At 38.6% G+C, this 27,766-nt stretch overlaps 1 protein-coding gene across 5 annotated transcripts; it reads right to left on the bottom strand.

The window, feature by feature from the left end:
• Positions 1 to 1,032: 1,032 nt before the first annotated feature.
• BIRC2 (baculoviral IAP repeat containing 2) lies at positions 1,033 to 27,252 on the bottom strand. Of its 5 annotated transcripts, XM_055272886.2 has the most exons (10): positions 25,913 to 26,144; positions 25,234 to 25,400; positions 23,260 to 24,131; positions 23,066 to 23,165; positions 10,763 to 10,841; positions 9,972 to 10,020; positions 5,124 to 5,366; positions 1,968 to 2,222; positions 1,818 to 1,859; positions 1,033 to 1,715 (listed from the first exon to the last, which is right to left on the bottom strand). In XM_055272886.2, the coding sequence occupies exons 3-10, from the start codon at positions 24,089 to 24,091 to the stop codon at positions 1,522 to 1,524; spliced, it is 1,794 nt and encodes a 597-aa protein (XP_055128861.1). In that variant the 5' UTR covers positions 24,092 to 24,131; positions 25,234 to 25,400; positions 25,913 to 26,144; the 3' UTR covers positions 1,033 to 1,521. The 5 variants fall into 5 exon arrangements, with proteins under 5 accessions (XP_055128861.1, XP_063492525.1, XP_063492524.1 ...); XM_063636455.1 differs by lacking the exons at positions 25,234 to 25,400; positions 25,913 to 26,144 and adding an exon at positions 27,032 to 27,252 and having other exon boundaries at positions 23,260 to 24,008; XM_063636454.1 differs by lacking the exons at positions 25,234 to 25,400; positions 25,913 to 26,144 and adding an exon at positions 27,032 to 27,233.
• Between the last annotated feature and the right edge of the window lie 514 nt (positions 27,253 to 27,766).

Here is a 27,766-nt window from a genome sequence, read left to right as displayed (position 1 = left end):
AATTAGGACTTCAACATACAAATTTGCGGGGGATATAACTGAACCTACAGCACATCTCAATTGTTTTAACGCATTTAGCACTGTATCTGGCAAACGGGATCCTGGGATCCTCGATAGAGCAGCTATTATAAGCAAAATAAGAAAAAAGAGAATAGCTTTTAAAAAGATGTAATAGTATCCTGTGACAACAAGGGGGATTAGTTTTATGACTTAAGACATATTGGGCTGTTCTGACTAAAGGACTTCTAATTTGATTCCTTGAGGGAGCTAATTATCCCTTCAGCAATCACAAGTCCAGGATGAAAAGCAGAGAAAAGTTAACAATGTTTTAACATTGCTCTGAGTCTACTGAATTTGGGGGCGGGGGGGAAGAATTCCCTCTTTATATTCCCTCCATAATGGCCGGAGAGAGTTTCTCTCATGAGGTCTTGAACCTAGGTATATGCATTTGGACTTACATACATGTATCAGCATATCAGGATGGAAACAAAGGCAAGAGAAGAGACTGGGGGATAGAGAAATTCTTACTCACTCCTGCCATGTGTTCTCTAAAGGAATCCAAAAGAGTTGTGAGGTGAGAAGAAAAATGGAGAGTTTTTACTATTATATTATATATATATTATAATAGTCCTTTACTACTATAAGGACTTCCTTATCCATCTGGCTTCAGAAGTCTGCCACAGAGTGAGATCTAAGAAAGGTCAAATATGACTGGACCCAGAAAGGAGGTACTAACCATTCATTGCCTGTATGCCTCCTCACCCCATCAACACCTATGTAACAAAGCAATTACACTATTGTCTGAAAATAATGCCTATTTATCTAATTTAAGAGTTTTCTGAAATTAATGTTGGATTCATTTTTCTTCCAACATTGTATCTATAACATACAAAGCAACAAGAGACTGTCATCTAAAGAAATTTCACAGATAACATTATTTTAAAAACACTTAATAGCTGGCATTCGAGTACAGTGAAGACACATGAAAATTACTTTTTAAATCAGGAAAGAAAAAATATTCTGGTAACACAATCTTTTTAAAGCACTTTATTGAGATGTTTCTCACAAACTAGGGGGAGAAATAAGAGAAAAATCCTTATTTTAAAACACAAGTGAAAAGCACCAAAGACAATACGGCACCATAACTCTGATGAACTCCAGAATTCCTGGTTTCCAGTTCTTTTCTACACTGTAATTTAGTATTCAAAGCTTTCTGAAAGAATACCAAATCCAGTAACTCCTGAAATGATACATAACAAGCAGTGACACTACTCCCTTAGGTCCACACATACATACTAATATAGTTCACCAAACGTAAATCTTCCCTTGTAAATAAACAGATTAAGATTAAATATATGATACCATCTTTTCAGAAACAAGATTATTAGTACCAAAGCAGACTAGAACATGAATGTTACTAATTGAAAAACTCCTAATTCCCTTTTTACTTTAGATGGCTTCAAGTGTTCAACAATATTTTAAAGACCTTTTTATGCAGGTTAAAATATAGACTATTTTTCTTTAAGAGAGAAATGTACGAACAGTACCCTTGATTATACCCCTGCAAATAGGGCATTTTCTTAGAGAAGGGGCACATTCCTGGCATACTACCAGATGACCACAAGGAATAAATACAATAGAAACTTCTTTGTCCATACACACTTTACAAGTTCGTTCTTCTTGCAACCTCCTCAATTGTTCTTCCAGTGACAGACCTAATAACAAAAAATGACTTTAGTGAAATTGTTTCCACTTCACTTCCCATTTAAAAAAAAAAAAGGGTAATGGTTCATGTTGGTTTTAAATCTTTGTTTTACCTGAAACATCTTCTGTTGGAATATACTTCATATTCTTATCCACTGAGGAAAGAAAACATATAAAAACCATCACTCTACTAAATACAAAACTGAGCCACCGCGTCCGGCCAGTCCTAATAACTTCTAAAATAATTTTCCCAACAAACTCACCAAATAAGTTCTTATATAATGTAGAGTCAATTTCTTTTAGACAGTTTTTGAAGATGTTGGCTGCAGCATTTCCTTTAACCAAAATGGTATCAATCAGTTCTCTCGCTTGTAAAGGTATCTGTGTTTTTTGTTTAATAATATCATGTTCCTGTTTATTAATTACATTGGCCTTTAAAAGGTTATCCAGGATAGGAAGCACACACGTCAATTGTTGAAAGAGAGCCATTCTATTCTTCCGAATTAATGACAAATCATCTTCATTAAAAAAAGAAAAATAAATCCATTAGATTTTAAACTCCTTTAACTATACTCATATAGTCACTAATAACCAACCCTACAAACAATTTAGGCACTAAATAAAGTTCAAAAAAGAACAAAGTAACTTGTTTGCATCTGAAAGTTTGTTGTTGGAAAACTTCCAGAGGAAGTCTCTGTTTCTTTAATTTTTAAGTCTATATATTTACATGTCCTAGAACTCTGCTTTTACTTTATTTTGTTGCAAGTAAGAGATTTTTAGAAGACAGTAAAAATTTCCCCCACCCTATATAATAATACTGACTTATATTTCCATTATATCACTTTACTTTTGTAAGCACTTTCACAGTAATTTGTCTCATTTGATACAGTGATCCTGTCAATTAAACAAGGCAAGTATTACTGCCTCTCATTTTTACATAGGGAGAAAAAAGACTCAGAAAAGAATGAGTGGCCTAAGATAACAAAAAGAATAAGCTGCAGAACCAGGCATCCTAGACCAGTGTTCTTTTCAACACCCCAAACTTAAGACGCGGTATTGTAGTATTGTAGGGTTTGAGTTGTCAAGTTTAAACAGACCTAGGTTCCAGTGTTGGCTAGGCCCACTCACTAGCTATGTGTCCTCATCTCTCCCCATACACCTCAGCTTCCTCATCTGTAAAATATACATAATGGTACCTTCCTCAGAGTTGTAAGGATTGAATAATACATGTAAAACATCTGGGACAATATGTGGTGCATAGTTAACTACCATTATTATTTTATAAATGTCTATGTTTATAGCAATTAAAAAAAACTACATGAGATCAAGCCTGACCTTTTTTTAAAAAGCCAATGTTTTTCCTTTAATATCACATCACATAAAACTCCATAGTTAATTTATATTTATAGAATATGGTAGTTCCTTCTTTCGGTATCTGAATCATTATAAAATTTAATTGTCTATTTTCAGACTTTCAAAAAAATTTTAAAAGTACATCTCTACAAAGTACCAGTTTAATGAGAAATAAATTATAAAAATAGAAGTCTATCTTCTTTCCCCTTTCACATCTCTCTAGAAGTGAACTGCTCTATTAATCTCAAAACTGTAAAATTCCATTCTGTGACCACAACTTTTCTTCTACCTAAATAATTCCTCTCACTACTAACAAATTTGTTCTTCACCTCTTCAGGATCTCCATGTCATTCCCAATTCTACTTGCACAAGAGCTGTCTCCTGGCTTCAAACCTCCTATTCTAATCTAGGTAGCAGTCAGGTGTTTCAATGAAGTTCTCTTTATTAACACCCTTAACTCATCTTCCGTATTCCTTACTTGGCCTTTCCCCTATTAACAATGCCAAATCTGTGATTCAATACTATTTTCCGACCCATACAAAGTATGAGAAAGTCATAAATCTAAGGTGACAGTGATTTCATATAACCTTAGCTGGATTTCATTACTACTTAACAATCCTTAAATTGACTTTTCTTAGGCCCTTTCTTTCACCAAGTCCCTCCCACTTCCCAAGTCAATCTACCTAATGGTTAAAAAAAAAAAAAAAAAATTGATGTGCTAGGAGCTGTGTTAAAGTGTTTTATTTGCAACATCTCATTTAATTCCTATAGCAACCCTATGGGAGTCATACTATTATTATCCCCATTTTACAGATGAAAAAGCCGATGTCTGGTTGAATAAATAGCCAAGCTAGTAACTGATAGAACTGGAATTTTTTTTTTTTTTTTTTTTTTGAGATGGAGTCTGGCTCTGTCGCCCAGGCTGGAGTGCAGTGGCACGATCTCGGCTCACTGCAAGCTCTGCCTCCCGGGTTCACACCATTCTCCCACCTCAGCCTCCTGAATAGCTGGGACTACAGGCATTCGCCACCACGCCCAGCTAATTTTTTGTATTTTTAGTCGAGACGGGGTTTCATCGTGTTAGCCACGAGGGTTTCAATTTCCTGACCTTGTGATCCGCCCGTCTCGGCCTCCCAAAGTGCTGGGATTACAGGCGTGAGCCACCGCGCCCAGCCTGGAGCCAGAACTTAAACACAAATCTGTTTCAATGTAGAAATCCAGACTTTAAACATTTTGCTACATGGTCATGCAATAAGGTACTCTTAAGTTATTCCTGTCTTTACTTACAAGCTTAAAAAGAAAGCATCTTCCAACCTAATACTCCAATACATATGCAACCTTCACCTCTCTGCTGGCCCTTTAACCCTGTCTTTTGCACACTAGTCTCGCCAGCTAATGTATATACTCCTTGAGAGCAACCGCTATGATTAGGCACAGTATTTGGCACTGGTGCTCATGCTCAATAAATATTTATTGAAGGAATACATGACTACTCAAAATAATTGTTTTGAGGGGTCGAGACTTAATACTATCTGGACGAATACAAAAATGAGTTTTCCTGTTATCCTTGGATTGGGCAGGTGGTTCTCATCAAGCCTCAGAATTTCATTGTAAGTTCTATTTTTTGTATGAGGATCACTTAGCAAGGATTAGGGAGTAAAATATCATATTAAAAATATGATTTGCCGAAACTTAAAAAAAAAAAAAGGTTGAAAAAAGACCTGCATCCAATTTTAACATCTTGCTTTTTCAAAACAATTTAAATTTGTTATGTATGAGAAAGAAATGGAATACAGCTCAAGAAAGAGCTTATTATGCTAAAATTCTCTGATCAGTATAAATCAGAGAACCTCATACAAAAATAAATGTATAGAAAAAAGCTGCAGTCAATGGTTCTCAACTAGAAGCAATTGAGAGGGGTAGAAAAGGAGGGATGGTTTCGAAATGACTGGAGGACTGCTACCAGCAGTTAGTGGATGTGAAACAAGCATGCTGTCCTGTAACATGTGAGACAGTCCTAAGAGCTCCATTGAGAAATAATGCAGGTGACTAACATCCCCAAATACCTGACGCCATTTCTTCAGCTTGTTTTTCCTTCTCCTCTTCTCTTTTTTCATCTTCAGCATTAAGAAGTGCTGATACAATATCATTAACTGTTTTGTAGTCCTCTCCAGTTGTCAGGATTTTACTTTGAACTGTTTGTTTCACCAGGTCTCTATTAAAGCCCATTTCCAAGGCAGATTTAACCACAGGTGTATTCATCATGACAGCATCTTCTGAAGAACTTTCTCCAGGTCCAAAATGAATAACTATTTGAAAAGAAACATGCTAATATTAAATTCCACAAACATGAACCTATGGAAAAAAGTATCATGGCACAATCTTTATTCATCCTTTACTCTCATATTCTGGTAAAGCAGATGAGCTATATGCATCAATTACCTATAACTCCAATAAAAGTTTGAACTTCATAATGGTCAAATGATAATACAATTAATATGCTATACTTTTTACAAAACCCACCTCTCTGGCTACATCCTAGACCTACTTAATGAAAGATTCTCTAAGGATAAGAATTAGGAATCTGTATCTTTTAAATATTTCCCAAATGATTCTGATGTACAGTCATCTCTGGAAACCAATATGCTATACGAACTTAGAAGTGAGAAATAATCTTCTCCAGCCAGGAAAGTGGGGGGAAATCACAAAGACTTCATGGAAAAGTGGCATTAGAGTTTGGACTTGAAGGATGGACACGGTCTGGACAAGTGGATAGCTGAGGTAGAGAGAATAACATAAACAAAAATGGGAAGTATAGTAAAATAGAAGATCAGTTCACCCAGAAGATGTAGTGAAAAAGTATGGCTTCAGAAGTAATTAAGGCAATATGATTTTAGACAGTGACAGATGCTCTGAAGAAAAAAGTAGTGTAAGGTCATTAAAAGAAACCAGGAAGCAGGAAGTCATTTTAGATAGGGTAGTCAGGGAAGCATTTTCTGCTAAGAGTCAATGCTAGCCCATATGATACTTTTATGAAAAAATACAAAAAGACATAATTCTTCAAGACACTACTGCCATCTTCTGGGAAACTTATAATAAACTATAAATAAATAACAATGTCAACAATGTGCTCTCTTGTTCAAACACGCGTGGAATCCGTGTCCGAAGAAATGGCATCAGAATAAAGATTTAAATAACAAGGAATGAGCTCTATTTCACTTTTAAGTGCATGCCTTAAGGAAATACTTAATGTTCAAGATAAGAGACACATTAGAGGATCATTACAGCAATATTTACAGCAGGAAAAAAAAAAACAGAAAATAACAGGAATAGCTCTCAATAGGGAATGGATAAATAAAATGCAATACATGCTGGACTACTGTGAAAAAATTTAAAAATATACAAATGAACTAAACTGGTATATACCTAGCCCATGCTACTGAGCTCTGGGTATTAGAAGTTAGAAACAGAACTGTATGTAAGCATCAGAGGGGAATTTGGCATTGCCTACAGCATTTAGTTCTTTTTCTTTCCCTTATGAAGAATGTATACATCTATTACATGTACAATTATTAATACTGGGGGGAAAAAAGGAGTGAGCTATGGAAATAGCTCAAAGAAGTCTTCTAAGCAAAGAGAATAGCAAATGTAAAAGCCTTAAATTGAGGGAAAAGCTTGACATGATCAAGAAACAGAAAGAAGGTGGTAGAAGGTAAAAAAAAAGGAGGACAATGCCCAGATGAGCAGAGCCTTCCAAAGAGTTTATATTTTATTCTAAGTTTGGTAGAATATTTTGGGAGTGTTTCAAGCATGCAACGGATAAAACTTGACTTGTGTTTTCAGAAGATGACTCTGGCAGCTCGGTGGAGATGTTCTTTAATGTGGTAAACTGGAATCAGGAAGACTTGTTAGGATGTTAGACACAGATGACAGCAGTTTGGATTAGGTTAATAGTGGTGGAAGGCCGGGCACGGTGGCTCACGCCTGTAATCCCAGCACTTTGGGAGGTGGAGGCAGGCGGATCACGAGGTCAGGAGACCGAGACCATCCTGGCTAACACAGTGAAACCCCGTCTCTACTAAAAAAAAAATACAAAAAAATTAGCCGGGCGTGGTGGTGGGCGCCTGTAGTCCCAGCTACCCGGGAGGCTGAGGCAGGAGAATGGCATGAACCCGGGAGGCGGAGCTTGCAGTGAGCCAAAATCGCGCCACTGCACTCCAGCCTGGGCGACAGAGCAAGACTCCATCTCAAACAAACAAACAAAAAAACAGTGATGGAGATGGTGAGATGTAGTCAGATTTGGCATATGTTATGAAGACAGAAATGAAAAGACTTCTAATAGATTAAATATACAAACTAAAGGAAGGAGAGGAATCAGAGATGATGCCTAACTTGAGCCAACTTTTAATGCTAGGAAATGAATACCATTAACTGAGATGGGGAAGACCAAAGAAGGAACAAATCTGAGGGATGAAGAATGGGGGAGAAAATTTCTGTTTGGTCATGTTAACTCTACGATGTCTGTTACAGCCAAGTAGAGATTTAAACAGTTAGCTGGACATTCCAGCTTGGGGCTCAGGAACTGGAGAAATAAATTTAAGCTAAGCTATGAGGGGTACTCCATCATTTTAAAGCTTGAAAAAGGAGCAGCCAACAAAGGAAATTGTCCAGGACCAACCAGGGAAATAGAAAACCAAGAGTATGGGGTCTGATAAGTCAAGCAAAAAATGTGTCTTAAGAAAGATGAGGCCAAGTGCAGTGGCTCATGCCTGTAATCCCAGCACTATGGGAGGCCGAGGCAGGCAGATTGCTTAAGCTCAAGAGTTTGAGACCAGCCTGGGCAACATGGTGAAACCCTGTATCTACACACACACACACACACACACACACACACACACACTAGCTGAATGTGGTGGTGGTGCGTGCCTGTAGTCCCAGCTACTCGGGAGACTGAGGTGAGAGAATCACCTGAGACAGGGAAGTTAAGGCTGCGGTGAGCCATGATGGTACCACTACACTACAGCCTGGGTGACAAAGTGAGACCTTGTTTCAAAAAAAAGAAAAAACAAAGACAAAGCACTCAATGATTATCAAATGCTAATTAACAGGTCAAGTAGTGGATTTGCTAACATGGCGGTCCTTGGTTACCATGACAAGAACAGTTTCTAGTAGAACAAGTGAAAGAAAGAAAGGTGAGGAAGTAAAACAGAGTAAGCATAGATAAATCTTCCTAGGTATTTTGTTGTAAAGGGAAGCAGAGTAATAAGGTAATAGCTGAATGGGGACATTGGTTCATGGAAGTTTTCCTAGGAATAGCAAAAGTACATTATGTTTATATGCTAACATGAATGATTCAGGAGAGATGGAAAAATTGAAGACTCAAGAGAAAGGGTATGTTACTGACAAAGTAACCTTCTTAAGTTGACAGTAGGGGATGGAATACAGAAGACAAGTAGAAGTATTGGCCTTAGAAAATGGCAAGGACAATTTATCTTTTATGAACAAACAGAAAGAAAAGTACAAGGATAAATTATGTAGCCTAGTGGTTCTGCTGGTGAGGCAATAAAGCAGCTCTCTTTTGGATTCTATTTTCTTAGGGAAGCAAGGTTATAAACTGACAGTAAGGTGGGAAGAGAGTGTTAGAAAATTATCAAGAGAGAAAACAATAAACAGTCATTTTAAAGATTGACAAAGTGATTTTATTAGGACCTATGGTAGAACTGCAGGGCAGCCTACTTGATAGCAGTGGTTATAAATTTTAAGAAGAGCCCACATTGCTATCTATCTTTTCTAGGTCCATTACACAGGAGATAGTTGTCATGTACCCAGGTACACTCCTTCCTATTTTCCAGTACTCTCCTTCCTATTTTCCAGTCAAATACTACCAAATCCTTCATCCAATCCTCCTGAGCCATGGTTTCTAAGACTCATACATCTTGGTCACCTTTCTCTGGTCCAGTTAACAAATCTGCCAATATCTTTCTTGAAATGCTGTGCCACAAACAGAATGGCTCTTTGTAGATGTGATTGGCACATAAAACAGTGGATTATTACCTTAGCCATTTTAGACACCATAACATATGTATATTACATAAACTGACAGATGTGGCTAACATTAAGCTCTAATCAAAAGCTATACTATTTCCTGCCCTTGCACTGACATACAACATACCTGACTTAAATACCTAACAACTAGTCCAATTCTTGAATCATATGTGAATTGACGTTTTCCAAATCATGCTAGCTCACAGCAAACTTTTCTTTTCTGGAGGGTTTATTATTTGCACAGCTTATTTAGCATTGCTTTGAGCTATTTGTGTTGTTTTTCTTTTGCTTATGTCTCATTTCTCCAGTTGGAATGTCAGCACTAAAAGTGATAAGTATAGCACTAGAACAAAAACTAGTACACTTTTAGGGTCCTCTACAGTGTCATTACTCTCTCTCTCTCTCTCTCTCTCTCTCTATATATATATATATATATATATATATATATTTATTAGCTGACTTCCCAGTATTTTTCCCTATGGCTTCAGAAACTCTTTTAAAAAATACATACTTTCATTCCTACCATTTTTTTTTTGGAGACGGAGTTTCGCTCTGTCTCCCAGGCTGGAGTGCAATGGCACAATCTCAGTTCACTACAACCTCCACCTCCTGGGTTCAAGCAATTCTCCTGCCTCAGCCTCCCGAGCAGCTGAGACTACAGGCACATCACACCCGGCTAATTTTTGTATTTTTAGTAGACGGGGTTTTACTATGTTGGCCAGGCTGGTCTCGAACTCCTGACCTCAGGTGATCCGCCAACCTCGGCCTCTCATAGAGTTGGGATTACAGGCATGAGCCACTGCACCCAGCCTATTCCTAAAATTCTTATAAAAATTTACACTCTATACTTAAAATTATTTCATACATACTTGGTGGCTCAGCATTTTCCTCTCCAGTGGTATCTGAAGTTGACAACAGCTATGAAACAAGAGAAAAGTTAATAGGTAAAAGCAGATATCCCCAACAATCTGAAAGGAACAACACTAAAATAAGTTTACTTTAAGTAAATGTATATATTCTTTTGAGAACTGAGTGATCTATGACTTTTGCTTTGCTTTGCTTTCTTTTACACTAATCACATAGATTTCCTTAAATTTCATGTTATCCCAAATTAGAATTCAAGTATTTCTCTAGTTTCAGGAAAGCAGAAAAATGTATCAGTGGTTTCTCATTTCATTTGGAAAATAAGATTTTAACTGGGTTACTCTCAAAGGGTCTCAGCTCCTAACAAGTTATTTTTTGTTTGTTTTTCTGCAAAACAGCAAAGAGACACTGAAGATCCTTCTCCAATCCCACCACAAATTTGTACAGTGGCAGCATAAATGATTTTTCAAAATAGTAAAAACAAAAAACGATCTTTTTTAAAAAGCCCTCAACAATCAAGTTGGTTACAAAAGTAAAGATCAAAGGTGTCATTAACATGGATGAAAATATGTACCTACAATTAATGAAAGAGAAATAAGTATAACTTCTAATATAGGTTGGTACAAAAGTGATCACGGTTTTGGCCATGACTTTCAATGGCAAAAATCATGATTACTTTTATACCAACCTAGTAATATTTTTATTATTAATTAATTACTTTTATACCAACCTAATATTTTTATTATTAATATTATAAAGCAGAATTCAACGTTGTTAATTTTAAAAATGTATTTACCTGTTCAAGAAGATGAGGATATCTACCTTGAATCTCATCAACAAACTCTTGGCCTTTCATTCGTATCAAGAACTCACACCTAAAACATATGAGGAAAATTATTTTTTAAAATTTTTTCATATCAAATATAACCTGATCATTCTAGAAAAATGGCTTTCAAATCTTTCATTGTACTCCATAGTAAAAACATTTTACGTCACAACCCAGAACACATACATATCTAACAGGAACAAAATTATCATAAAACAATATACATCTTTCTGTGTGTTATATATCACGGTATTTTCTTTTTTTTTTTTTTTTTTGAGACGGAGTCCCGCTCTGTTGCCCAGGCTGGAGTGCAGTGGCGCAATCTCGGCTCACTGCAAGGTCCACCTCCCGGGTTCACGCCATTCTCTTGCCTCAGCCTCTCTGAGCAGCTGGGACTACAGGTGCCCGCCACCACGCCCGGCTAATTTTTTTTGTATTTTTAGTAGAGACGGGGTTTCACTGTGGTCTCGATCTCCTGACCTCATGATCCGCCCGCCTCGGCCTCCCAAAGTGCTGGGATTACAAGCGTGAGCCACCGCGCCCGGCCTATATCACGGTATTTTCTAATTCAATCCATTAACATAACAACAAAAAGAAAAGCGTCTGCACCTACAAAGGGGAACAAGTTGACTCCTGAAGAACACTGTTATACACAATTTATTTTGTGCTTAAAGTGAACTACTTAACAGTTTCAGATACTATTAACTCAGTATTCCTAAAATACGATCTTTCACAATACAATGACTGCTCATTTTTCTTCAATGTTCACTCTTCCATTACATTTGAGCCACAATCCACTACCTTCCCTCCAAAAAATATGGAATCAAATATTTTTATTTATATATAATATGACAGTGTTTCTCAAGTATTTGTTTTTAAACTGATAGGGCTTCTCAAAGATGTTCCAAGAAGTTCACATACCATCTATATCCATTCTATTCCTTTTGTTTCTTCAATAAATGATACTATACAACAGAATATTCGTATGTTAAAAAAAAAGGAACACTGACCTATGCCCTTATTATATGCAAAAATAGTAAAAATGGATCATATACCTAAATATAAAACCAAAAACAATAAAACTTCTAGGAAAAAGCCTTGTCTTTGTCTTTACATTGGGTAAAGAATTATTAGACAAAAGACCAAAAACATATTCCACAAAAGATAAAATTGATAAACTGACATCATCAAAATTGAAAACATCTGCTCTTCAAAAGACAATGTTAAAGAAATGAAAAGCCACAGACTCAAAGAAAGTTTGCCAGAGTGACATCAGCAAGACAGCAGACTAGGAGACATCAGCCTTCTTCCACCCACAAAAAACAACAAAGAGACAGCTATCCACAAACAAATACAGCTCTGGAAGAACTCACTAGCCCAATCAGCCTACAGCAATAAAGTGAAAAAAAAAAAAAAAAAGAATAACCGCACAGAAAGGACTGCTGGGAGATCTGCTTAGCAGAGACATCTGGAGATGGCTAAGAACAAGGGGTGAGGGCTATCTGTATCAGTCATGTGGTGAGTGCCATTACAGTCCTCAGTGGCAAAGACTGCTAGGCTCCTCCCCAGAGCAGGTCCCTGGAGACCTCCAACAACCCTCAAGATAGCCACAGACTTCCTGCAGGTTTCACAGTGAAGGACCCTATAGTGTTCATTAATGCCAACCCCAGTAGCCTACTTTGCAGAGGACACTGACAGCTTTCACCATTAAGGTAACCAGCACCCATTGCTGCTGTGAACCCCCTGGAGAGGGAGACACTATTGCACTCCTCACCCTGAAAAAAAGCAGCTCTTGCACTGCCCTGAGACAGTGCAGCCCCTCACCCCCACATATGCCCCAGACCCCAGATCCACCGGTGCTTCACGTGTACCTTCATGTAAGACCTTTGCTCTGTGGCTGCTCTAATCACACACTCTCCAGATCCCAGCTCTCTGGCTGCACTGCACACCTGCACTCCGCACCCAACTCAAAGGCTGCTCTATGTGCACCCACATCTGAGGCACTAGAAGCACCACTGCTGCAGGCTAGTCAACATCCTGAACCCCAGACCCGCTGTCTTTCTGCAGACACTTGTACTCCAAACCTTGGCTCTGTAGCTGCTCCACAGGTGTCCACGCCATCAGAGACATCAGTGCTGCCACCTCCACCAACACAACAAAGCCCAAAGCCAGAACCTGTGCCAACAAGAATCCCCTTGGCCACGATGTCTCCCATGGGAGAAAAAGTGATGAAGAGGTCCCCAGAAGCCTCTGCCACTATAGACCAAAAAAAGACTTGCTGCTGGTATGGATACCTGCAGCCTTGGATGTTGAGGACCCCTGCAATCCTCACTGACAATGATCTGGGCTAATGGAGCTGCATGGAGTTCATAGTGCTGGGCCTTCCACAGAGCCAGAACCACCAAACCTACTGGCTGGTGCCCTCACCCTCACCCTCACCCACAGGCAAAGGTCTTTGCCCACAAAAAAAAACAAAAAACAAAACACTAATCTATAACATCTAGAAGTAATTCTTCCATCAAATACACAGATAACAACACAAGGCCACAAGAAACAGAAAGAAAAAAAAAAAAAACATGACATTACCAAAGAAACACAGTAATTTTCCAGTAATCACCCACAAAGAAATGGAGATCTATGAACTAACAGACAAAGAATTCAAAATAATTGTTTCAAGCAAACTCAGTGAGCTACAAAAGAACACAGATAATGAAATAAAAAAATATACAAACAAATGAGAAATTCAACACAGAGATAGGAATAATAAAAAGAAACAAATTTGGGAGCTGAAGAACATAACAACAACAAAAAATGCAATAGAGAGCATCAATAGCAGACCTAATCAAGCAGAAGAACCTGTGAACTCAAAGGCAGATCATTTGAAATATCTAGTCAGAGGAGAAAAAAAGTAAAAAAAAAGAATAGTGGAGAAAGCCTACCTGAACAATATTTGCATTTTAAGAATTCAAGGTCAGGCACGATGGCTCACACCTGTAATCCAGCACTTTGGGAGGTTGAGGCAGGTGGATCACATGAAGTCAGGGGTTCAACACCAGCCTGGCCAACATGGCAAAACCCCGTCTCTACTAAAAATACAAAAATTAGCTGGGCATGGTGGTGCACACCTGTAGTCCCAGCTACGTGGGAGGCTGAGGTAGGAGAATCGCTTGAACCTGGGAGGTGGAGGTTGCAGTGAGCTGAGATCATGCCACTGCACTCCAGCCTGGGTGACAGAACAAGACACCATCTAAAAAAAAACCCAAGAAAATGAAAAACAAACCCGAGAATTCAAGAAGGAAAAGAGAGAAAGGGCAGAAAGCTGATTTAAAAAAAAAATGCTGAAAACTTCATAAATCTAGGGAAAGATAAGATGTCCAGGTACAGGAAGTTAATAGGACCCCATAAAGATTCAACCCAAAGAAGACTTCACTGACACACATTATAATGAAACTGGCAAAAATAGAAGATGAAAGAGAATTTTAAAACTGTAACAGAAAAGAAACTCATCTTCTACAAGGGAATCCCTATAAGACCATAAGTGGATTTCTCCGCAAAAACCTTGTAGGCCAGGAGAGAGTTGGATGATATATTCAAATTGCTGAAAGAAAAAACTGCCAGACAAGAATATGTATCGCAGCAAAGCTGTCCTTCAGAAATGAAACAGATATAAACAGTCCCAGACAAACAAAAGCTGAGGGAGTTTATCACCACTAGACGCGCCTTACAAGAAATGCTGAAGAGTTCTTCAAGCTGAAACGAAAGGATACTAATTAGCAACATGGAAACATATGAAAGTATGAAACTCACTGGTAAGATAAATATATAATCAAATTAAGAATATTCTAAATTTGTAATGGTCACGTGTAAATTACTTAATTCTAAAATACAGGTTTTTTAAAAAAAGTATTAAAAATAACTATAGCTTCGATAATTTTTTCATGAATATACAATATAAAATGACGCAAATAATGACACCAAAAAGATAAAATGTGTGCAGGGGGGTCTGAGTAAGAGTATAGTTTTTTAATGCAATTGAAATTAAGTTGTTAGTGCTTGAAACAGACTACTATAACTATAAGATGTTCTATGTAAACCTCATGATAGCCACAAGTAGAAACCAATAGTAGATGCACAAAAGATATAAAGGAATCAAAGCATACCACCACAGAAAATCATCTAAACACAAGGGAAGACAGCAAGAGAGGAAGAAACAATCTGCCAAACAATCAGAAAACAATTACAAAATGACAGTAGTCTTTACCCATCAATAATTACCTTGAATGTAAATGGGCTAAATTCTCCTATCAAAAGATAAAGAGCAGCTGAATGGATAAAGAAAACAAGATTCAACTACAGGTTGTCTACAAGAGACTCAATTCACCTTTAAGCACATGCATGGGTATAGGAAAAAAGATATTCCATGCAAATGGAAACCAAAAGAGAGCAGAAGAAGCTATAGTTTTATCAGATAGTGCAGACTTTACATCAAAAACTGTAAAAAGAGTCAGAGAAAGTAATTATATAATGAGAAAGGGGCCAATTCCACAAGAGAATATAGTATCTGTAAATATATATATGTACCCAACATCAGACCACCTAAATATATAGAGAAAATATTAACAGATCTGAAGACATTAATAGATAGTAACACAATAATAGTAGAAGACTTCAAAAATCCTACTTTCAATAATGGATGGGTCATTCAGACAGAAAATCAGTAAGGAAATATTGGACTTCAACTACACATTGGATCTAATGGACCTAACATACGTACAGGTTGAATATTCCTTATCTGAAATGCTTGGGACTAGAAGTGTTTTGAATTTTAGATTTTTTTGGATTTGGGAATACCTGCCTTATGTTTACCAGCTGAGCATCCCTAATCCAAAAATGCAAAACCAAAAATGTTCCAAAGAGCATTTCCTTTGAGCATCATGTTGGTACTCAAAAAGTTTTAAATTTTGGAACATTTTGGATTTTGGATTTTTGGATTGGGATACTCAACCTTTATACAGAATATTCCATCAAACAGCAGATAACACACATTCTTCTTAAGCACACATGAAAAATTATCCAGGGTAGATGGTAGATCATGCAGCAGGTCACAAAACAAGACTCAACAAACTGATGAAGACTGAAATCCTATCAAGTATCTTTTCAGACCACAATGGTATGTAACCAGAAATCAATAACAGAATGAAAGCTGGAAAGCTGACAACTATGTGGAAATTGAACAAAATACTCCTGAATAATCCATGGGTCAAAGAAGAAATCAAAAAGAAAATTTTAAAAAATCTCAAGATATATTAAAATTGAAATGCGACACAGCAAAATGTATAGAACAAATGCAGTTCTAAAAGGAAAGTTTAGAGCAATAATCGCCTACATTAAAAAAAAATCTTAAACACCGTAATTTTACATCTAAAGGAACTAGAAAAAGTTAGCAGAAGGAAATAACAAAATCTCATGAAATAGAGACTACAAAAACTATAGAAAAGATCACTAAAACTAAGAGTTGGATTTTGAAAAGATAAGTAAAATCAACAAAGCTTTAGCTCGACTAGTAAAAAGGAAGACAAAAATAAATAAAATCAAAACCAAGAGATGTTACCACTGATAACACAGAAATGCAAATGATCATAAGAGACCACCATGAACAATTATTCACCAAAAAACTGTATAACCTAGAAGAAATGGATGCATTCCTAGAAACTTGTAATTTACCAAGACTAAAATAAGGAAGAAATAGAAGATCTGAAAAGACTTATAACTAGTAAGGAGATTGAATCAGTAGTCATAGCTCTTCTGACAAAGAAAAAGCCCAGGAACAGATGACTTCATAGCACAATTCTATCAAGAAAAAAAAGAAAGAAGGAGGAGGAGGAGAAGATGGAAGAGGAGGAAGAGGAGGAAAGGAAGGAAGGAGGAAGAAGAAAGAAAAGGGAGGAGGAGGACGAAGAAGGAGGAGGAAGAGAGAGGGAAGAAGGAGTAGGGGGGGAGGAGGGGGGAATACTTCCAAACTCATTTTATGAAGCCAAGCATTACTCTGATACCAAAGCCAGACCAGGACAACAAAAGAAAAGAAAATTACAAGCCAATAGCCCTGATGAGCACAGATGCAAAAATCCTCAACAAATACTAGCAAACTGAATTCAGCAGCATACTAGAAGAATCATATATCATGAACAAGTGAGATTTATCCCTGAGATGCAAGGATGGTATGACATATGCAAATCAATAAATGTGATACCACACTGACAAAATGAAGGATAAAAATCATATAACCAGCCGGGTGCAGTGGCTAGCACCTGTAATCCCAGCAGTTTGGGAGGCCAAGGTGGGTGGATCACCTGAGGTCAGGAGTTTGAGACTAGCCTGGTGAAACCCCATCTCTACTAAAAATACAAAAATTAGCTGGGTGTGGTGGCATGCACCTGTAGTCCCACCTACTCGGGAGGCTGAGGCAGGAGAACACTTGAACCCAGGAGGCAGAGGTTGCAGTGAACTGACATTGCACCACTGCACTCCAGCCTGGGCGACAGAGCAACACTCCATCTCAAAAAAAAAAAAAAAAAAATTAATAATAATAATAATAATATAATCATCTCAACAGACACAGAAAAAGCATTTGACAAAATTCAACACCCTTTCAGGATAAAAATTCTCACCAATTTAGCTATAGAAGGAATATACGTCAACATAAGGACCTTAAATGGCAAGTGCACAGTTAACATCATACTCAATAATGAAAACCTGAAAGCTGGCCGGACGCAGTGGCTCACGCCTCTAATCCCAGTAATTTGGGAGGCTGAGGTGGGTGGATTACGAGGTCAGGAGTTGCAGAACAGCCTGGCCAACATGGTGAAATGCTGTCTCTACGTACAAAAATTAGCTGGGTGCAGTGGCACGCACCTGTAATCCCAGCTACTCGGAAGGCTGGGGCAGGAGAATCACTTGAACCCGGGAGGTGGAGGTTGCAGTGAGCTGAGATTGCACCACTGCATTCTAGCCTGGGCAACAGAGCAAGACTCCATCTCATTTAAAAAAAAAAAAAAAAAAAGCTTTCAGCTTTTCCACTAACATGAGGAACGAGACAAGGGTGCTTACTCTTGCCACGTCTATTCAATATAATACTGGAAGGGTTAGCCAGAGCAATTACGCAAGAAAAAGAAAAAGGCATCCAAATCAGACTGGAAGAAGTCAAACTGTCTCTGTTTGCAGATGACATAATCTTATATATATAGAAAACCCTAAAGATGCCACCAAAAACAGTTAAAACTAATAAACCATCCAGAAGTTGCAGGATACAAAACCAACTTACAAAAGTCAGTACTAACAATGAACTATCTGAAAGAGAACTCAAGAAAGTAATCCCATGTACAATAGCACCAAAACAATAAAATACTTAGGAATAAATTTAACCAAGGAGGTAAAAGAGAAACACGATGAAAAACATATGACACTGATAAAGGAAAGTGAAAATGACAGAAATAAATTTTTAAACAATCTCGTGTTCTTAAATTAAAAGAATATTGTTAAAATGTTCATACTACCCATAACATTCTACAGATTCAATATAATCCCTATCAAAATTCCAGTGACGTTTTTTCACAGAAATAGAAAAACCAATCATAAAATTTGTATGGAACTTGAGGCCCAGAATAGCCTAAGCAATCTTGAGAAAAAAACAAACAAAAAAAACAACTGGAGGCATCATATTTCCTGATTTCAAGCTATATTACAAAGCTACAGTAATCAAAACAATATGATACTAGCATAAAAACAAAGACATACACCAACAGAACAGAGAGCCCAGAAATAAAGCCACATATACAATCAATCTTTGACAAGGGCACAAAGAACACACAATGTTGAAATGATAAGTCTCTTTAACAAACAGTATTGGGAAAACTGGATATACACATGTAAAACAATAAAACCAGATCTCTGTCTTACATCACCTACAAAAATTAACTAGAAATGGATTAAAGACTAAACATAAATCCAGAAACCATAAAATTCCTTAAAGAAAATGTAGGCTAAAAAGCTCCTTGGCACTGGTCTTGGCAATGATGTTTTGGATATGACACCAAAAGCACAGGCAACCAAAACAAAAATAAACTGGGACTACATCAAGCTAAAAAGCTTCTGCTCAGCAAAGGAAACAATCAACAAAATAAAAAGGCAACCTACAGAATGGGAGAAAATATTTGCAAATTACACATTTGATAAGGAGTTTATATCTAAAATATATACGGAACTTATACAACTCAATAGCAAAAAAAAAAAAAAAAACCCAAATAATTCAGGTTAAAAAACGGGCAAAGGACCTGAATAGAAATTTTCCCAAAGATATACAAATGGCCAACAGATACATGAAAAGGTGTTCAATGTCACTGATCATCAGAGAAATGCAAATTAAAGCCAAAATGAAATATCACCTCCAACCTGCAATGATGCCTTATTATCAGAGACAAGAAATAACAAATGTTGGCAAAGATGTGAAGAAAAGGGAACCCTTGACCATTGTTGGTAATTTAGTACTGTCACTATGGAAAACAGTATAGAGGTTGCTCAAAAAACTAAAAATAGAATTAGCATATAATCTAGCAATTCCACTTCTGTGTACATATCTGAAGGAAATGAAATCAGTATCTCAGAGATATCTCTACTCCCATGTTCAAGCAGCCATATGGAAACGACTTAAGTGTCTACTAAGGGATGAATGGGGGATGAGCCTGGCCGGGCGTGGTGGTTCACGCCTATAATCCCATCCACTCCGGGTAGATCACTTGAGATCAGGAGTTTGAGACCAGCCTGGCCAACATGGTGAAACCCCATCTCTACAAAAACAGAGTAATTAGCCGGGCATGATGGCAGGTGTCTATAATGCCAGCTACTCAAGAGGCTGAGGCAGGAGATCGCTTGAAGCCAGGAGGTGGAGATTGCAGTGAGCCTAGATGGTGCCACTGCACTCCAGCCTGGGCGACAGAGTGAGACTCCATCTCAAAATAAATAAAATAAAATCCTGCCATCTGCAACATGAATGAACCTGGAAGGCATTATGCCAAGTGAAATAAGTCAGAGAAAGACAAATACAACTGGCCCTTGAACAACACAGGTTTGAACTGCACATGTCCACTTACACACAGATTTTTCTCAACCAAATGCAGATCACATTTGCAGATGTGAAACCCACACATTTGGAGGGCTGAATTTTGGATGCACAGGTTCTGCAAAGCAACTTCCGGACTTCAGTATGTGCGAATTTTGGTATACATGGGGGTCCTAGAACCAGTCCTCCAAGCATACCAAGGGACAACTATACTGTATGGTATCCAAACTCATAGAAACAGAGAGTAGAATGCTGGTTGCCAGGGATAAGGGGGTGGGTGAAATGGGAAGATGTTGGTCAAAGAACACAAACTTTCTGAGGATGTAATGTACAGCACATGGTGACTATAGCTAATAATACTGGACCTTATACCTGAAATTTGCGAAAGTGCATCTTTTAAGAGTTCTCACCAAAAAAAAAAAAGAAAGTTACTACATAAGGTGATGGATTTACTGAGATTAAAGATTATTCCCAATTGAAATGTGGGCTGGGCTCAGTGGCTCATTTTGGGAGCCACTCTGGGAGGCCAAGGCAGGCAGATCACTTGAGGTCAGGAGTTTGAGACCAGGCTGGCCAACATAGCGAAACTCCATCTCTACTAAAAATACAAAAACTACTGAGTGTGGTGGCGTGTGCCTATAATTCCAGCTACTCGGGGGGCTGAGGCTTAAACCCAGGAGGTGGAGGTTGCAGTGAACTGCCATCTTGCCACTGCACTCCAGCAGTGATAGGTGATGGAATGAGACACTGTCTCAAAAAAATTTAAAAAAGGAAAAAAGAAATGTGTGTTTTCAGAGAAGCATTTACAAAACGCACCCCTACATCTTCTCCCCTAATCATTTAAAACCAAACACAAGTTACAAAAATAAAGATTTTGATTTTGTTTTATAAAGTACAAAATGTAGCAGTTCCAACACTGGAATTTGGAAGCTGTTTTTGTCTTTGATACCACAACATGAATTAAATTTCAAATTAATGTATATAATCCCATAGAGCCCAGCATAATTCATTTGAAAGTCTGATAAAACATGCTTTTTAATTTTAAACATAATAATTTAGTCATTTTTCAGTGTAAAAAAGTCAAAATTTATCTTGATATATTATGAATATTAATGATATAACTTTAAAATACAACTTTTAACAACGTACTGATCCATAATAAAGTATTTGTTACTTGCAAGTTTCTTTTTCATCATGTATCATACAAAATGACGAAAACTTTTCAAATTTCCTGAAGGGGTTCAAGAGATTCTTCATTATTGTGAAAGACACTCACAGGTAAAAACATAATCTATGATGTATGATTCCACTTATATATGATGCCTAGAGTAGTCAAATTCATAGAGACAGAAATAGAATGGTGCAGCAGGGGGCGGTTGCTCATACCTGTAATCCCAGCACTTTCGGAGGCAAAGGTGAGCAGATCACTTGAGGTCAGGAGTTCAAGACCAGTCTGGTCAACATGGTGAAACCCTGTCTCTACTAAAAACCCTGTCTCTACTAAAAATACAAAAAAATTAGCCAGGCGTGGTGGCAGGCACCTATAATCCCAGCTACTCAGGAGGCTGAGGCAGGAGAATCGCTTGAACCTGGGAGGTGGAGGTTGCCGTGAGCCAAGATTGTGTCACTGCACTCCAACCTGGATGACAGAGTGAGACTCTACCTCAAAAAAACAAACAAGGGCCAGGCGCAGTGGCTCATGCCTGTAATCCCAGCACTTTGGGAGGCCCAGGTGGGTGGATCACGAGGTCAGGAGATCGAGACCATCCTGTCTAACATGGTGAAATCCCGTCTCTACTGAAAAGTACAAAAAATTAGCCAGGTGTGGCAGCGAGCGCCTGTAGTCCCAGCTACTAGGGAGGCTGAGGCAGGAGAATGGCGTGAACCTGGGAGTTGGAGCTTGCAGTGAGCCGAGATTGCGCCACTGCTCTCCAGCCTGGGTGACAGAGTGAGACACCGTATCAAAAAAAAAAAAAAAAAAAAAAAAAAGAGAGATAGAGAATGGTGGTTGCCATGACGTTGGGGAAAGGGATAATGGCAAATTAGTACTTGATGGGTACAGAGTTTCAGTTTGGGAAGATGCAAAGGTTCTGGAGATGGATAGCGGTGTAATTGCAGAACAGTTAAGAATGTACTTAATGACACAGAACTGTACACTTAAAAATGGTTAAGATGGTAAATGTTATGCCTATTTTATCACTATTTTAAAAAATTATCTAGGCCAACCCCTCCTCATTTTACAAACAATGTCCAAGTTCACATAGCTACTCAATTACAAAGACAATTTAATTCTATTTCTACTAATAACACTGCCCCTAAATTATTTCTAGGCTATAATAAAAAAAGACACTGCTAGAGACAAAGTAGCTAAAAGGAGGTAAATGACAGATAAAAAAAGAAAATTGTACAGAAAAAAATAATTTACAACTACAATTAAAATGGGCAGTCAGATATGCTTTTTTCTGGGGTTTTTTTTTTTTTTTTTTTTTCTGAGACAGAGTCTTGCTCTGTTACCCAGGCTGGAGTGCAGTGGCACAATCCTGGCTCACTGCAGCCTCCCCTCCTAAGCTCAAGCAATTCTCCTGTCTCAGCCTCCCGAGAAGCTGGGACTACAGCCATGCGCCACCACGCCCAGCTAGTTTTTGTATTTTTAGTAGATACGGGGTTTCACCATGTTGGTCAGGCTGGTCTCAAACTCCTGACCTCAAGTGATCCACCTATCTCGGCCTCCCAAAGTGCTGGGATTACAGGTGTGAGCCACCGCACCCATCCAAGATATGCTCTTAATACATGGATTTTTACATTTGCCTTATTCTTGCATCCATTCTATGTCCCTTCTTGTTTTCCTGTTCTTACCTTTTTCTAACTTCTTTTTAATCTATTTTATATGTCTTTGTAATCCTTAAGTACTCTTTAAAAGAAGATGGGAAATAAAATGGATGGTCATACTTGTAACTGACTTACGAAAGTACACAGAAGACTGCAGAATATTTTTCAACAAAATACTTAAAGTTAAAATGCGATCTTTTAGAAGGATAATTCCCCAATGGCATAAAAGAGGCTTTGTTATAATTTAAAGGTAAACGAAATCGTGTAAGCATGCCTACTTCTTTTAAGCACAGAGTTTTTTGTACAAATACCTTTTTCAAAACGATTACCTTGGAAACCACTTGGCATGTTCTACCCATGGATCATCTCCAGATTCCCAACACCTCAGGCCACCATCACAGCAAAAGCATTTGACATCATCATTGCGACCTTCAGGAAAAAAAAGACTAAATATTGAAAACACGTATGTTCTAATATGTAAATTAAAATAAAATGATAAAATGTATCGTTATTTGCTTCTTACCCACATAATAAAAACCAGCACTTGCAAGCTGCTCAGGCTGAACTGGAACACTAGATGGCCAGTACATAAATGTTCTCATTCGAGCTGCATGTGTCTGCATGCTCAGATTTGAAATGCTAAATCTCAGAGTTTCTAGAGAATTTTCCAAAAATGGACAGTTGGGAAAATGCCTCCGGTGTTCTGACATAGCATCATCCTTTGGTTCCCAGTTACTGAGCTTCCCACCACAGGCAAAGCAGGCTACCCTATCTCCAGGTCCTATATAATAAAAACCAGCTCTTGCCAATTCTGATGGTGACAGAAAAGTTAATGGCCACATATGGTAGGTAAGAAATCTGGCTTCTTCAGTACTCATTGCATAACTGTAGGGGTTAGTCCTCGATGGAGAGAAGTCTTCAACTGCTCTAGAATTAAGAGGGTTTGGAGAAAGGCTGGAGTAAGAACCACTGAACAAGCTACTATGTTCCAAGGTGGGAGATAATGAATGTGCAAAACTGTTTCTCATTGGAGACGTATTCTTAGAGGTGGATCCCAGACTAGCTGAAACCAGATTCTGAATAAAGCAACAGCTAGGATATAGCTGTTTATGCTTTTGAATAGGACTGTCTCCTAGTTTCCAGTTATCCAGCATCAGGCCACAACAGAAGCATTTGACCTTGTCATTCACACCAGTATAATAAAAACCAGCACGAGCAAGACTCCTTTCTGAGACAGGAACCCCGGCGGGGAAAGTTGAATATGTAGACATTCTGTAGAGTTCACAGGAAAAGTCATACTTCATTTTTTGTTTGTTGCTGCTTGTCCAATCTGACAAGATCGTGCTATCTTCCATTATACTCTTAATGTTTTGATACGAGGGACCTGGGAAAAGTCTTTGGGAGGCAGTTTTGTGCATGAGTAGGTGATAGTACTGTTTGATAGCTAAAACATTCACATGAAATTTCTTCACATGAAATAAGATTTTTACCACAAAAAGAAATCAATGATAGACTCTTATGTAGCATTTACTACACTTTCTTTACTGGATTTATCTCAGTTTATATTCAGGTAGGATGAGTACCTCTCTGAATTACCAAGATACTACTTAGAACACAACTCTTTGGGGTTATAGTAACTCTCTTAGGTAACCTAAGTGCTATTTGTTCATAATCTTGAGTAATACTAACCTAAAGCCCTGAAAAGGTGGATGCACTTCTGAAAATGTTAAAACTCCTTGATTTTTCACAGAGATTTATATTCTCAAAATTCTAAGCAACCACAGAATACCTAAATTATGCCTTTTATTTATATTTGGTTACAAGCTATGAAGCCTGAATAACAGACCAATTACTGATTACGTCACAAGGTAAAAAATTATATGCAGGCTTCTTTCCCTATAAGCATTTTAACATGACATCCCAAAAAATCTCATTTTATTCTAATAAACAAAATCTTCATATGGTCACACTATTTAAAGGCTAAGTTCACACAGCTTATCATCATAGTATTTACTTAAGTGGGCTATATTACTTCAGCTGATAACTTTTGGGGAAGTCAATACCCACGAGCTTTGTTGAACCTGTGCCTGTTATAGTGCTTGATGTCAAATGAATTTGGCTTAAAGTTCACAAACTGTAAACTCTTTGTTAAATAGCATTTGTATTTGTTTCCATTTCCTGCAGCACCATGTTGACTTTCTTCCTAACTTTGCATACCACTATTATTCTTGATCAGCTGAAGGTATTTTCTCCACAAACTTAATTAGTCAGCCATAAGGTTTCCACAGCACACTTTTTACACTGCATTTAAAAACTAAATAACCTGTTCATCATTTAAGGACTATTCAGCTATAATTAACATCATGTTGTAAACATTAATCAATTTATCACAAGATAAAACTTGTCCTTTCTAGTGTTATCAGAAACGCCTAACAAAATATTGTATTACCAAAAAGGTACTGCTTAGCATAAAGTATCAGTAATCAACTCTACTAGCCTTCTTTCTGAAAACTCTTCAATGTTTTAAAAATATAATTCATACACAAAATTACACTCCATAGAATTCAAACTATATCCCTTTATAAAGTTTCGAGATCTCCATAATGGGATTTATTACTGCAGGGGGACAAAATAGGGATAGGGAGATTCTTCAGGGCTGTAAATCTGAAAAGAAAAAACAAAGTATTTTAGAAAACTGTATTTGCACGCCAAATAGAACTTACATACTCTTCAATTTATTCAGTAAAGTCTAATAATAATTCACACTTTAGATAACACATCTTAATTCCAGCAATTTGTCACTACAACTTTCTAAATGAAAAAGCTATTAATTAAAGTAAATAAATGCAACATACTCCCCATAGCACTAACTATACGTGTCTTTAAAACGCACAACTTTAGAGACAGATGGAAATTTTCACACAGGAAACATTTTGTCCTTGCTCTCCTCCCCTTTTCTGACCTAAAGGTATCTCTGGCACTCTGCTGGAGACAAAGAACGTTGGTTAAAAAGACAGAGAGAGACAGACACTCCACTATACCGTCAGCAGCAGTACAGCAGGAATTAGACAGCAACGTTAGTTTGTAATATCAAGTCTCTCCACGACCAGAAAAACTGCAGTAAAATGCATCACGAGTTCATTAATATAAACCCTTAAACTCTGCCATTCCCTTACAATTTCAAAGCAACGACCATAGAAAGCAACTCGAAAACAAAACCTAACACAGTGGCCTCTGAAATAGTGGCCCTGGCACTACGACCACTGGCATGATTGCTTTAATTACACCTGGTCTTATATCCCATCTTTAAATGAAAGATTTTTATCTACGAGCACCGCAACTGCTGCATTCTCTTTATGCAAACTGCAGCTGGGCAGGGGATAGGATGGAAGGGAAAAGAACAGAAACTATGGGATTTACCCAATAATTTCCCAGAGTTGTTTCTCACAATACACAACAGGCGACTAGTGGAATGACAGAGCGCAGTGGGAACTATGAAATACGAAATATCGCCGCCACGGAAGTATCTTCGTTTCAATGTATTACATTAAAAGAACGCCGAGGGCTAAGTTTAAAACCTTGCAAAAACTTGCGAGAAAACATCCTGGTCAAAGTCCAAGGGCCAGAAGAGTGGGCGGCGGCCAGAGGAGGCTTGAAAACAAGTCATTTTAAAAATCGCTTTGACTGCAAGTCTCGAAGTTGGGGCTTCCGAATCCAATGAAACCTTGGCTAGAGCAGAAAGCAGAGAGCCCCCGGCGACCCTCGACCCTTGGCCGAAGGGCCTCAGGCCCCGTCCTTCCTCGCCTGGCCGCCACATCAGGGAAGTGGGCCCCCGCGGGCCCGAGCGTCCCCACCCGCCCCGCGCCGCCCGAGCCCGGAAGGAGCAGCACTCACCGCAGTGCGGGCGCAGCAAACACGGAAGCTGCGCGGCTGCCTAGAGGCCTCCTCAGAGCCAGGAATCAGCGGCGCCGACCAGGAGCTACGGCCCCCTCGGCTCGGATCAGCCCCGGCGCTCCCGAAGCCCGCCGCCCCATCCGGGCTCACTCCGACGCACGATGACGTCAGCGCGCCCGGCCGAGGACCCGCGTTAGCAGCCGAGCGAGGGCGCCCGGGAGGCTGCGGCCGGAAAGCGGAACCGAGCGCGCTTTCCGCCGTGTGGAGACGAACCTCCGGGAAAGACGCTGGGAGGCCCAGGGACGCCTGGCGCGACTGGACGCCCATCGGGAGTCGCGGGGTTGGCCCTCAGGGGAAAGGGGACTATCCGTATCAACTCGGTGTGTGTTCGTTTTCTTCACCTTGCGGTTCGTGCCGCCTCCACATTTCCTCTCTCTCTTGCCTACCATTCTCCTGGGGGACGTGGCAAACCGTGAGCCGCTGCGTTTGACTCTTGGGAAACCCTGCGGAAACGCCCTGGCGCCGGTGGTTTTGCGCGTCCTACCCTGTGTCACCTCAGGGTTATGATCTGGCCCCTGCCTGGCAAGCCTCCCCTAGTGTGATGCCTCCCCCCGTCGAGATGACTGCATTTTGAGGATGGAGTCAATCTGGTGGCATTTTTTGCTTAAGTAAACAATTGTAACCGTTTGCGTAGTATCAGCGTTCAACAGCTGTCTCTGCAAATCGAAAAAAGCGAAACATTGGAAAGTAGGAAGCATCAGATAAATAATTTTGAAGACTTGATGTGTTTTATAATCAACTAGAGTATCTTGTTTTTAAACTTTTGGTTTTCTGTTCTGGAGACAGTGCATATGCACTAAAGAAAAAAGTGTCATTATTTAAGATGCTCATTGCCAGCAACGAGAACTGTACTGCAAGTCAGGCTTCACTCCCAGTATTTTCTGAATGTTTCAATAAAATGAAATATATGTCTGCCTGTGTATTGGTGTACATGCACGTATAATTGTAAAACCACAGAGGAGTCCAATTTTTTTTTAATGCTTAGATAATAGAAAATTTGTAAATAAAAACCCTTGGCTTTTACTAGTCATGGAACTTTTGTATCCCCCCACCATACTCCCCCAATAGTGCCATAG

The sequence above is a fragment of the Symphalangus syndactylus genome, chromosome 3 (assembly GCF_028878055.3).
Source record: "Symphalangus syndactylus isolate Jambi chromosome 3, NHGRI_mSymSyn1-v2.1_pri, whole genome shotgun sequence".
NCBI lineage: Eukaryota > Metazoa > Chordata > Mammalia > Primates > Hylobatidae > Symphalangus > Symphalangus syndactylus.
Note: the sequence above shows the minus strand (reverse complement) of the source record. Positions and strands in the feature narration are given on the sequence as shown.